The sequence below is a fragment of the Chionomys nivalis genome, chromosome 11 (assembly GCF_950005125.1).
Source record: "Chionomys nivalis chromosome 11, mChiNiv1.1, whole genome shotgun sequence".
Taxonomy (NCBI): Eukaryota; Metazoa; Chordata; class Mammalia; order Rodentia; family Cricetidae; genus Chionomys; species Chionomys nivalis.
This window is the reverse complement of record NC_080096.1, coordinates 62,165,777-62,178,302: the sequence shown is the minus strand read 5'-3', so window position 1 is coordinate 62,178,302 and position 12,526 is coordinate 62,165,777. Positions and strand designations below refer to the sequence as shown.

Below are 12,526 nucleotides of genomic sequence, written 5' to 3'. Positions count from 1 at the left end.
TGCATTCAACTTTGTTTCAAGCCTCCCAAGTGTGGGGGTCATCCTCTCAGATTAAGGAGATTGAAAGCAGAAATTTCATGGCTATTGTTTGGTTCCCTGCTTCCTCCACTTTGTAGGTGCAAAGTGTTCCTTCACTCCCTGAGAAACACCTGGGTCTTCAAAAGGCTGGAACCACTCCCTTCCCCGTTTCCAGAAAATGAAAGGCCCTGGGGTAGAGAAGAGGTGGCCTTTCATACAAACACACCCCCCTTTATGGAGTAACTGAATTCCTGGATATCTTCCTACAAAGCAGATTTCTCTGTTGAGAGACATTCCCTCAATATTTTTTAGTAAATGCCACGTTGGAGAGCTATTCCTTTGGAAAACATTTTGACTTTTCAGAATGATGAAGATTTGATTAAGAATGCATCAAATCTTCCAGGGCACGTACTTTAAAGGAGAGCGCTCATTTTCTTTAGAGTATTCGCACAGGCACTTAAACACTTCAGGTTAGTCCCAACAGCTGAAGGCGTTCCCAGGACTCCTGTTTACAAAGTTAGGTAAAGCCCTACAGTTCAAGCCTTCGCCCCACCCAAGACAGAGTTTTCCAATACAGAAAACCATGCGCCGGATGGCCCGTTCTTTCTCTAGTATCGGGAAAACTGATATTTCCAAAGAAACAAATTGATTGCTCTCAGCAAAAGAGAAAGGATGGAGCTGGGGACATCTAAAAGAGGCAAGGATTTATAATATGAAAGTATATAAACATTTACAGGACCTGCAGATGTGGGGAATTCTTTAATTCTCTAAAGTAAGACTTCATGATATTAAATTATTTCTGGCTTAATAAATTCCAAAATCATGAGCATCCAAGCATGTGGCTATTAAAAACTGTATAAAATATGCTTATATTATTTTTCAATGTATAAACAATCCCTAAAAATCCCAAGACTATTGGAGCTCCACCCCCTAAGTCATTAGTAGCTATCCAAACAACATGTAAACTCTTCTAGACAAACGGGCATTTATCTTACGCAGTGGACTCTCCAAGAGATAAATTTCTGAGTCTCCCCTAGTGTGATACATTCTAGTTTCTTTCAACCCAAACAGATTGCCTGGGGTGGGGTGGGGATGCTGAAAACCTAACTTACAACAAACGGCTAATGGATAATGAAAAGGACATACGGCAAAAATAATCGACTTTCAAACACGTCCTTTAAAACACGAGGACAAAAAGAACATTAACTCTTTGGCAGTAGAGCTGAGGGCAGAAGACCCTGCAGAAGCCTGATGATAAACATCAAATTCAGAGCAGCAATAATGTGGTTGGCCTAGAAAACCAACTCATCCGTGTTGGAAAGCTCAATAACCCTAGGAGGCTGACGACCATATCTGAGCTGTTACAGTCAAACCGAAGGCTGACTGTTCCAGGCCAAATTCTATCCCTCCAGAGCTTATATTTTGAGGTCTTCCTAAGCCAACTGCCAGGACGTCAGGATGGGACCCTATTTGTAAATGGGATAACGGCCTGAGTAAGGGTTAGCATGAAGCTATCGTGGAATGGGGTAGTTCCTTAACTTCGGTTTGCCAAGTCCTTATGACAAGGGAGAATTCATCCACAGGGAGAGACAAGGGTCAGGGTGATACAGCAGGAGGAAGGACCAGCAAAAGACACACAAGGAAGGGACAGGATAGATTTTCCCTCACATGCTCACTTGTTGACTGAACAGCCTCTGGAACTGCACGGCAATAGCTGTGTTTGTTTGTTTATTTGTTTGTTTTTCTTTTCTTTTTTTTCTCTGAGACAGGGTTTCTCTGTAGCTTTGGAGCCTGTCCTGGAACTAGCTCTTGTAGACCAGGCTGGCCTCGAACTCACAGAGGTCCACCTGCCTCTGCCTCCTAAGTGCTGGGATTAAAGGCGTGCGCCACCACCACTGCCCTGCACAATAGCTATGTTTAAAACTACCCAGTTGGCAACACTTTGTTATGGGAAAACAATATAATCTTCGTATTCTATGCTTCTTGTGAACTACACAAAGACATTCCTTTCCTAATACTAAGACCGTCAGTTTGGGGATGAAGACATTCAGTCATTTAGTGTTGAGTGAGCTTATACTCGTTAGAGTTGTCAGACTGCCAAACACCTCTGCAGCAGGCCTGGCTCCTTCTCTAACACTTCTCCTTCTCTCTCCGTTTGTTCTTAGGTGAGTGATCCAAGTCCATTACAGACCATAGGGAACAAGAGAGAGCCATGCAGAACAAGGAGATAGACAACCTCACACCTCAGGAGGAGCCTAGAAAGGCAGTGTCCAGCCTCTGGCTTCAAGTCAGATTTCCCCAGAGAAGCAGTGCTTTTGTATTTGTGCTTTGGTCTTCTTCCTCTTCCTTTTCCTCCTTCTGCCCACCAGAATGCTGCCTTCCCTAGGAAATCTTCCAGCATTTTCTTTACCCCAAACCATGGCTTACACTTTGGGTTCCAAAGCACTGTTGGCAAATATTTTTATGTCTGTGTGCTGCATACAATGAGCATCTTCAGAAGAAGCCATACTTTCATATTTTACATTTCGCACCTCCCAAAATTTTCCACAGATTTTAATCAAAGTAAGTACTATTGAATTAAATAACAATTTTCCCTGAAAGCACCTTATATCAACTTATTTCACAAGAAATCATTTAGGTCATTAGGAATCTATATAATCTTAACACTTGAAAATTTTCTACTAAAATATGTGGTTATTAAAGTACCATTAAATTATAATAATATTTAAATTATCTTCTTTTTCTAGGTTGTTTTGGATATTTCCTTTGATTTTTTTATGTTTATTATTTGCTATGATTTTTTTCTGTTAAATAAATATTCACTTGTAATAAAAAACATATAAAGGCAGAACTTCACGCCAAACTCGTCTGTTGAGAATACGGTGGTGCGGCTCCCTGATGATCCTCTGCTTGGCTGAAACTGTACAATATCCTGTCTTCCCAGCAGTCTCCAGACAGCTTATAGAACATGAAACAAACTGGAAACACAAAACGTACCTGGGTCAAACTGGATCAGTTTGGAAGGCGTGACAGCAAAATCTTTTCCAACTACAGCTGACACTTGCTTGACCTTAGTGAGGGGAGAAAATCTCATTTAAAAAATAAAAGCAAATATTCTGTACTGGAGAAACATTTCCTCTCCCGCCATACTAGACTAAATTCATGGTCTCAAGTCTGTTTTTAATGTTAGGTAAGATTTTAAAAATTATAATAAACCATATTGGGTCCAGACTTTGTGGTATGCTTTTAAAAAAAAGTTAACTGGTTACTTCTTCTTTAAAGGTATCCAGTTATTGGAAAAAGAAGAATAAAGTTTAAAACCCTATTGTTCTCTTTGTTACGAGTGCCGTTTTATTTCGTTACCTCTCTTGGTTTTAAAATGGAGAAGGGGTGGGGGTTCGCAGCCCTGAGAGTCTGTGCACTGTTAGCCAGCTCTGAGGGCTTCTGAAGGTTCCATGGCACTGAGAGCCCTTAGGCCAGATTAACCAGACAAGTCCTCAGCATTGTTTTCCTGCTGGGATGAAACCCTCACTCTGCTCCAACATGAACGAGAGCCTTGTGGGGCAGACAGACCTGGTAAGCAGCTCTGCGAAGGGACTCCACATCTGGGACCGCAGCCTTAGAGGCCTTCTCATGGAAGCTGGGAAAACGGAACACTACCCTGGTCTAAAGTGACCACTGACGGCTCTGCTGGGTCCCTGATCCAGGACTAAAATCTAAAGAGGCATATTTAGGGTTCTGAAGCCATGGTCTTAGATCCCCAACGGGAGCCTACATGTCTGTGGTGATCTTGGAAAAGGCCACCGAATGAGCCCTTGGGTGACCATCGCCGGCAGCTGCTAATTTTGCATATTTTTAAGATGTTGAAGATGGTCAAGACAGCAAAAGGAATGAAGTACCCAACTTGAAGCTCTAAAATGCCCATTCCTGGGGTCTCAGACAATGTCTCTCTTTCCAACCAAGATGCTAATAGGTTAATCGTTCTGTCTAGAAACATCTTGCTGAAGAAGGGATTACCTCCTAGGCTTCTTCCATTTGCTCTTTGTCTGCAATGCCAAGGCTCCCCCTGCACCAGCTTTTGCTGGGAAAAGGCAGCCCATTGTACACCTGCATTCACCATATGCTGGAGTTTACATTAGTCTGCATGGGTCTAGCACATGCAATTACCCAGTATTTACCACCACTGCGCTTACAGAATCCTAGGTTGCAAAAGCATGTCTGAGGCAAGGTGTTTGGAAAGACAGGTCGGGCGAATGGGGACAATCCAAAGAAGGCAAATAGCACAGGACAAAGAATATCTTCTCTCTCTCCTCAGTCAAGTACTCATAAGAGCTTATGCAATGTGGCAAGTTATACTCTATATGGAGATGTCCCCAAAGCCTCAGGGACTGTCCTTAGTGACGGCCTGCACACTTAGCTGTTGGGTGCATACAACTACATAGACTAAGGTCCCATGTAGGTTCTTTTTACATGTCAAGATGAATGGTAACATAGACCTAAATGCGTCACTCAAATACGTGACACTTTCTGGGAAGGCCTAGGAGATTGTTCAAAAGTTACAGTGGGCTAATTCTCTTTTTTCCCCATAGCCCTTCCCTGGAATTATGGGAAATGCCAATTTTTCTTCTCTAATAATAAAACACCAGCAGGCCCAGGAGACAGAGATCTATATCTACTAGAAAGAAACTCTGTGAGTCTGGGTGTGGTCAGGGTTTGGAGGCCTCTTAACTCTTTATAACTAGGACTGTCAGAAACGCCCTCTTGTCCGGGGGCTTATCTTGTCAGAGTGCGTTGGAGTCTCTCTTGTTCTCCACTGAAGCGAATGAATTAGCTCTTCAGGCCTCTCTGAAAGAACCATCTCAAGCTCCTTCAACTCTGCAAGCCACACCTGTGCTCCACCGTATAGGAAGGGCAGCAAGTCTGGCCAGAAGTGTGGGAAGGCTCTTACACTTAGGGAGACTGTCCCAAAGTGCCCTTCTGCTTCTGCACGGCGTGGATACATCTCAGGGCAGGGTTATATCTCCTGTTTTACCTTGTCCATTGAGGCAGGGACAGTGATCCTATTCCGTTCACAGAGGACAACTGGTGTCTGGTACTTGTCTTAGTCACCACATAGAAACTGTAGACACCTTTCAAGGTGGAGGGTAATATAAACCCACTAAGCAGGATACCCGACTCTGTGAAATCAAACTTTGAAGGCTGATGAGTGTGTAGAAAGAGATAGATTTCAAAACCAAAAGCAGATCTGAAAAACTGTCTAGTAATTCACTGAAGGGCTGGGGGACAAAGACATTGTGTGCTTGGACCCCCGGCACATAGGCTACCCCTGCAGTTTGGTTTCCTTGGCCATTTGGAGTTTTTCTATGAAATCATCAAAGGCACTAACCAACAACATTAAGCTCCATCTCAACAATTTACATTTTAGAGTTGTTACCTCTATGCCCACAAAGGCAGAATCCATGGAATAGCCCCTTCTGGTAACTTCCAAGGGCAACAAGCCCACATTCTCACAGACCTCGTATTCAGTCTGGAACCATTCAATAAAAGACCATTTCAGCTCCAAGCTGTGCATGAAGAAAAGAGAAACATTGATCAGAAGCTACCTATAAGAATGTCTCTCAGTATCAAATAGATGGGAGACTGAGCACTGAGTGCCATTAAGACAGCAAAGGTGTTTGGGTAACCCATGTCAACGACAGAAATCGCTCACACTGGAGTGTTGGTTCATGACTAACATTTGCGTTATCTTATTTGATGACCTTATAATGACCTTGTGAGGGAATGGAGAAAGTGTTAGGAACTTTATTTTTTTCAATGAAATCTTCTAAAGATTTCCAAAAGTCCCGTGGTTGTTAGTGACTAGGCAGAGGCTCAAATGGGAGCATGTGAAAGCAAAGAGACCAGCAGGCGCGAAGCTCAAAAGTCCATTTATTTTAGGAAGCTGTCTGAAGTTGGGTCTATTTTAACGGAAAGTCATCCTCAGGATGTGTTTAGGACTTAATGTGTCTACACGCATTGTACCTGATGCCTATTCCTGGTTCTGTGCATGAGGAAGAGATACACTAGTGTGCACCGTGGGTGCAAGCCTGGTCATCTCCCAGTGTCCACCAAAGAGTGGGTCGAGAACCCACTGCTGGTGCTGACAGACACAGAGCAGGCACACATCCCTCTATCTACCTTACCTCATCTCTAGATGACTCATACTACAGTGTGACGATAGAGAAAATAGCTGATCTACTATATTGTTTAGAGACTGATGACAAGAAAAAAGGTCTATGCGTGTTCAGAATGACCTAATTCCTTAATAAATTATTTTGAATTATGACTGGTTATATCTGCAAAACCCCTAGGACACAGGGGGCAAACTATACACAGCTGAATGTGATTCATAAACATTCCTGATATATCATGAATAAATCTGACCCTTGATGGAAAATCTAATGGTTACCATCTAAAGAACATAGAAAGAAAGAAAGACTAAGGCCAGAAAGTTTCAACAACTAGTTTATTCCCCTTGCAGGGGTCACAGGTCACCATCATGTCATACGAAGCTCACCAACAAAACAAACTCAGTGGCACTGGTTTTTCCTTAAGGATGACAGGTGAGGGGCGGTGTGACCCTGCAGCATAGACTTACCACAGGGGCTCAAGATAAGACATGTGTGTGCTGTACACATAGTGTGCTTATTTGATAGCTACGAAGCATTGCTCCTGCATCCTATATTTCATAAAAATGAGTTGAAAAAAGTATCATAAAATGTTGGTTCATTTGCTCGTATTTGATGCAACAGAATTTAAGTCTAGCATGAAATAGATCAAGAAATAAAAGAAAGCTATGCTTAAGAGTAATAAAATAATAGCCAATGACATGTTACAAGGAATTCCTAAAGGACCCAGGTAAACAAGAAAGCAAAAAAGTGATTCAGGGAGAAGGAGAGGGATAACTGAAAAGCCAGTATTTGCAGATGGATTTGAGCTACACTGAATTCCAAAGCTGAGTTCTGCAGATGCACCCATTGCTGATGCTAACTAATCATTGTCAGGAGGAATCATTGCCACTGGGCAGACCCACATGACCTCAAGGCCCAACACTAAATGCAACTTGATAGCTGATCTAGATCAAAAAGGGGACAATTTAGGGGACTATTTACTCCAGACCACAGAGGGCCTCTGTGTTTAGATGTGTGTATTATGTGTTTACTGGATGCATATTCTGAAGTAGCTTGATGCCTGTAGGTGAAGACTATCACCAAACAATGTTCTATGTCTGTTTTTCTTAAAGCTATTCACTATAAATAATAAATAATCCTTTGAAAAGCCATGAAACTTAACCCAGGCTACAGATTTTCCAGAAAAAAATATATTTTTTAAAAGGAGAGCCTTCTTTACCCTCAGGGAATGTGCAAAATGTTCTGAATGTGAATATTTGTTTGTTTGTTTGTTTTTACAGTAATGTTTTTTGCAAAGCTTCTAGTGTTAAACTCTACATGAACACCTGTAAAAGAGAGAAAAGATATAACCAGCCACTTTGCCCTCTCCCTGTAAGAATCCATATGAGGGCAGCTTAGGTGGACACTAGCATGCGGGAGCCTATAAGAACAATCTGGAAGTTCTGTGTGTGTAGGTACTGTGCAGATAGGTTGGGTTGATGTCCTCACATCTAATGGACCCTGTTATGACCATTGAGAGGAGTGTGTTCTACGGTCAAAAATGAAGGTTAGCAATGTGGTGAAACACTTCAGATGAACTTCTCAAGCCAGTTGGCAGGAGCCCTGGTCAGTGCTTCTCCACCAAACACTGTGGACCTTAAAGTCAGGTGGTTTGGTTTTGTTTGTTTTGTTTTTATTTCGTTTTTGTTTTGTTTTTCTGTATAGCCCTCACTATCCTGGAACTCCTTCTGTAGACCAGGCTGGCCTCGAACTCACAGAGATCTTCCTGCCTCTGCCTCCAGAGTGCTAGGATCAAAGGTGTGCGCCACCACTGCCCAGTGTTCAGGTCTTTTAACCTGGGTGTGGCAGCCTGGAGTCTGAAAGGTCTAGCATCCCCTTCAATCTTTACACAGTGGATATCGTTGACTACTTTATCATGCCTGTCCCATGGTCACAGCCACCCAAACTATCTCCAGACTTTGCAAGTGTTTCCTGGGAGGAAAGATGCCTTCAACTGAGAGCTCCCGCTCTGCAGACACTCAGCACAGCAGAGTAGCTGATTCCAAATGGAAGCTAAATTTCGGTCTCTAATAACCACTTTTGGAAACAGAAGACCCTGAAACTGGATCACATGCCTTGAAACTTCTGGTCCCTCTACCACCAAGTGACCTGAAGCAGTCAGACACAAGAAAAGGTCTTTGGACACCTCATTTAACATGGCAGATTTTTTTGCCAAAGTCTAATTTCCTTCAATTGCTTTATCCTGACTTGTGTTTTAATGTATAAGTGTTAGTTTATGTGGCACTAAGCATGCTCCACGGGGGCAGCCGTTGCTTCCTTAGGTACAACACTCACTTGCAGAGTGTGGAAGACACAAAGTGTCACAGAATACTCAACAATGACCCGCTGCTCACTGTACTGTTTCCCGAGCTCAGAGATGGCCAGAAAATTCCTTTCCCGGCATCGTCGGCGTCTTTCATTCACCTTGAAAAGAATTCTGAGCCACAAAATTCTCATATGTTCTTATAATCCCAACTTACTCTGCTCCTTGGCAGTTCTTCTGACCTCGTTAGAGAGAAAGATAGAGCCAACAGAATTGTTCAGCCGCAAAGCACGGTTTCTGACCCAGGCACGTCTGTATTCTCTGAGGTCTATTGTAGTTCTCAACACTGGGCACATCTGGAGACAGTGCTGGCTGTCACAGTGGCAGAAGGGTGGTCTGGGCACTTGGTGGGTGGAGCCTAGGGATGCTGCTGAGCAGTTGTGCACAGGACACTGGCCTATAAAGAGAATTATGTTTCCCTACACACCGACAGCGTCAACGCTGAGAGAGTCTGTTTTACAATTTTAAAACAAATCGGGGCTTTCTGTATTTTATTTTGTATCTATTTGATTCATGTATACGAAGGGACAACAAACTGAAAGAGACACTCGGGGCTAGGACATTAGTTCGGGATCTAAGACATGAATCTAGGTTAATAAGAGGGCATTGGGCTCTCGCTGCCTCCGTCTCCTCACTTCTAAAGACAAGTCATACTTCAAAGGAGTTCAGTGAACAACCACCAGTGCTCATTAAGTATGGGGAGCTTCTCCATAAAAAGGTTTCGTAGAAGCTGAGATGATGATTAAGTTGTTATTCCTACAACTAGATCTTCGCTTATAACCAGGTAGCGTATGACTTCAGAAAATTATGTTAAAAAGTATTTTTTTCTAAGCATTCTACCTAAGGTTTATCAATGCGGAATGATGCGATTATGCCCGATAATCTCATACTCTGAACACCTGTGTTTCCAGGTTTTTATTCTCTCCTGTTAGCAGGGCGTGGTTAGCCAAGAGGTGGCAGAGAGAGCGGAGAAAACCAGCACATCGGAGCCACACCTTGCAAGCGCTCATTAGTGTGGGAATGCGGTCAGCTCCTCCGTCTCCCTAGGCTTCAGTTTTCATTATCGGCAAATGAGAAGAGCTGCACTCAAGTCAGATCATTAAAACGAAAACTAGTTAATGTGTGCAAAGCACCTGCACACAGTGGGCGCTTAATAAGTGCCATTTTCTTTCCCTCCCTCTGGGCTTTCCTCCGCTCTGGACTGGGGATAAACATGTTAACGCTGGGCTGTGGACGGCGACATGCAGGCATCCGTGAGCAAATGGCTCCAACCTCTCCCCTACAAGGTGTTTCATAAACGCTGTTTAAATTGTTTAAAGTTTGCCCGATAGGAATTCCTTTCCTTTTACATTTCTTTTGACTTTTCTCTTCTGAGGCCAAGACTTAAACAGAGGAGCTGGGTGCAGTTGCCAAAGAGGACAAGAACCCGTGCTCGGAGGAGCCACCAAATGAGAAGGCCCATGGGGACCAACTATTCTTTTGAAGTGAATTCTTTTTCTCTTTCTTTTATTTTTTTTTTTTCGGAGGGGTGCGTAATAAAGAGGTCCACATGGAACACGTACTAAGAAAATTACATTGGTGTAAGTTGGCTTCATTTTCTGGTCTACAGTGAGTTTCCAATGAGTGCTCCGGGCACTGTGTACCTTGCTCAGGTTCTATAGTTCATTTGGGCAGTCAACTAGAACAGAGAACAGAGCAAGCTTGTGGGTGAGTCATACCAAGGCCAGAGCCAATAAGAGATGAGCTTCCTGAGACCTGGAGGTCAGGGTTCACGTTCAGCATCCACTCTTCCACCAGCTTGGAGATAATGACTTCAATGCGCTGAGTCTAATTGCCTTATCATCTTTGGAGGATTGTGTTTGAAACACCTGACATGTCGCCTAGAATTTAGGCACCTAGCCAAATCTAAATCTGGAGACAAACATCCGTGGATGCTCCATGCTATAAAATCGCTTCTATGTATGATAGGGTCTTCCAAATGCACTCCATGACACATTATTGCCTGCACTAACCCGGATGCAGGAGGGAAGGGAGGAGAGGGGGCTCTGCAGCCTGTTAAGGTGAAATGCACTGTACACTGAGCCATCTCTCACAGACTCCCAATCCCATGATAGGCTTGATAAATTTTGGTGTGACATTATTAAACACACTCACCAACTAGCTACCTTCTAGTAAATTGATAAATCTCAAATTTTTCTATGTTTGATGATATAAAACATCTATCAGGCAGGCAGGCCCGGGCAGCGGAGGCACCAGCACGCAGGCAAGTCCTGGCGGCAGAGGCACCGGCGTGCAGGCAGGCCCAGGTGGCGGAGGCACCGGCAGTCAGGCCCGGCAGGCAGGCCCAGGCGGCGGAGGCACCGGCAGGCAGGCCTAGGTGGCGGAAACACCGGCGCTCAGACAGTTCCGGGCGGTGGAGGCACCAGCAGGCAGGCCCGGGCGGCGGAGGCACTGGATACAGGATAGTGCGGGCAAGAAACAGTGAAGCCTGCACTGAGAACAGATTGCCCCGCTACAATTAAATCAAACCCAATAGATAGCATCGGTAAGAGGAGATGGGCAGACGCCAAGGCAAGAATTCACCCAACAATCTGAAAAACAACATGAAAACACCAGAACCCAATGATCTTACAACACAAGGACTTGAACACCCTATCACAGGAGAAGAGGAAAAAACTGACTTTTTGAAAGCAATAGAGTCCCTTAAACAACATGTAAAAAACGCCCTCATAGAAATGGATGAGAAGTATAACAAAAAGTTTGAAGAAATGAGTAAATACGTAAATGATACCCTGGGAAGCCAAGAAAAAACGATCAAACAGGTAATGGAAACAGTCCAAGAATTGAAAACTGAAATGGAAGCAAGGAAGAAAACACAAACTGAGGACCAGCTGGATATGGCAAATATAGGTCAACGAGCAGAGACTACAGAAACAAGCATAATCAATAGAATACAAGAGATAGAAGAAAGAATCTCAGATTCTGAAGACAACATAGAGAAAATAAACGGACTGATCAAAGAAAACACCAAAACCAACAAATTCTCATCACAAAACATTCAGGAAATATGGGACACAATAAAAAGACCAAACCTAAGAATAATAGGGATAGAAGAAGGAGAAGAGGCACAGCTCAAAGGTCCAGAAAACATTTTTAACAAAATTATGGAAGAAAACTTCCCCAACATAAAGAAAGATATTCCTTTGAATATTCAAGAAGCATACAGAACACCAAACAGACTGGATCAAAAAAAAACGTCCCCTCGCCATATAATAATCAAAACACAAAATATACAGATTAAAGAAAGAATATTAAGAGCTGCAAAGGAAAAAGGCCAAGTAACTTATAAAGGTAAACCGATCAGACTTACACCTGACTTCTCTATGGAAACCATGAAAGCCAGAAGGTCCTGGATAGAGGTACTACAGAAACTAAGAGACCATGGATGCAAACCCAAAATACTATACCCAGCCAAGCTATCATTCACTATCAATGGAGAAAACAAGACATTCCAGGATAAGAACAAATTTAAACAATACGTTGCCACAAATCCAGCCCTACAGAAAGTAACAGAAGGAAAATCACAACCCAAGGAATCCAACATTGCCAACACTGCCTACAATAACCCAGGCATCTAGCGACCCTTCAACAGCACAACTCAAAGAAGGGAGACACACAAACTCTTCTATCAAAAGCAGTAAGAATAACCGGAGTTAACAACCACTGGTCATTAATATCACTTAATATTAATGGTCTCAATTCACCAATAAAAAGGCACAGGCTAAGAGATTGGATACGAAAACAGGATCCAACAGTCTGCTGTTTGCAAGAAACTCATCTCAACCACAAAGACAGGCATCTACTCAGAGTAAAGGGTTGGGAAAAGGTTTTTCAAGCAAATGGTCCTAAGAAAAAAGCAGGCGTGGCCATACTAATTTCTAACAAAACTGACTTCAAACTAAAATCAATCAGAAGA

The 12,526-nt window shown here is 43.1% G+C and overlaps 1 protein-coding gene across 1 annotated transcript in view; it reads right to left on the bottom strand.

The window, feature by feature from the left end:
- The window catches only part of Frem1 (FRAS1 related extracellular matrix 1), a 126,918-nt gene that overhangs the window by 18,216 nt on the left and 96,176 nt on the right, over positions 1 to 12,526 (bottom strand). The window contains exons 28-29 of the mRNA XM_057784576.1: positions 5,453 to 5,582; positions 3,016 to 3,088 (exon numbers count right to left, since the gene is read on the bottom strand). Of these exons, the coding sequence (XP_057640559.1) occupies positions 3,016 to 3,088; positions 5,453 to 5,582 (203 nt within the window). The remainder of the gene's footprint in view (positions 1 to 3,015; positions 3,089 to 5,452; positions 5,583 to 12,526) is intronic.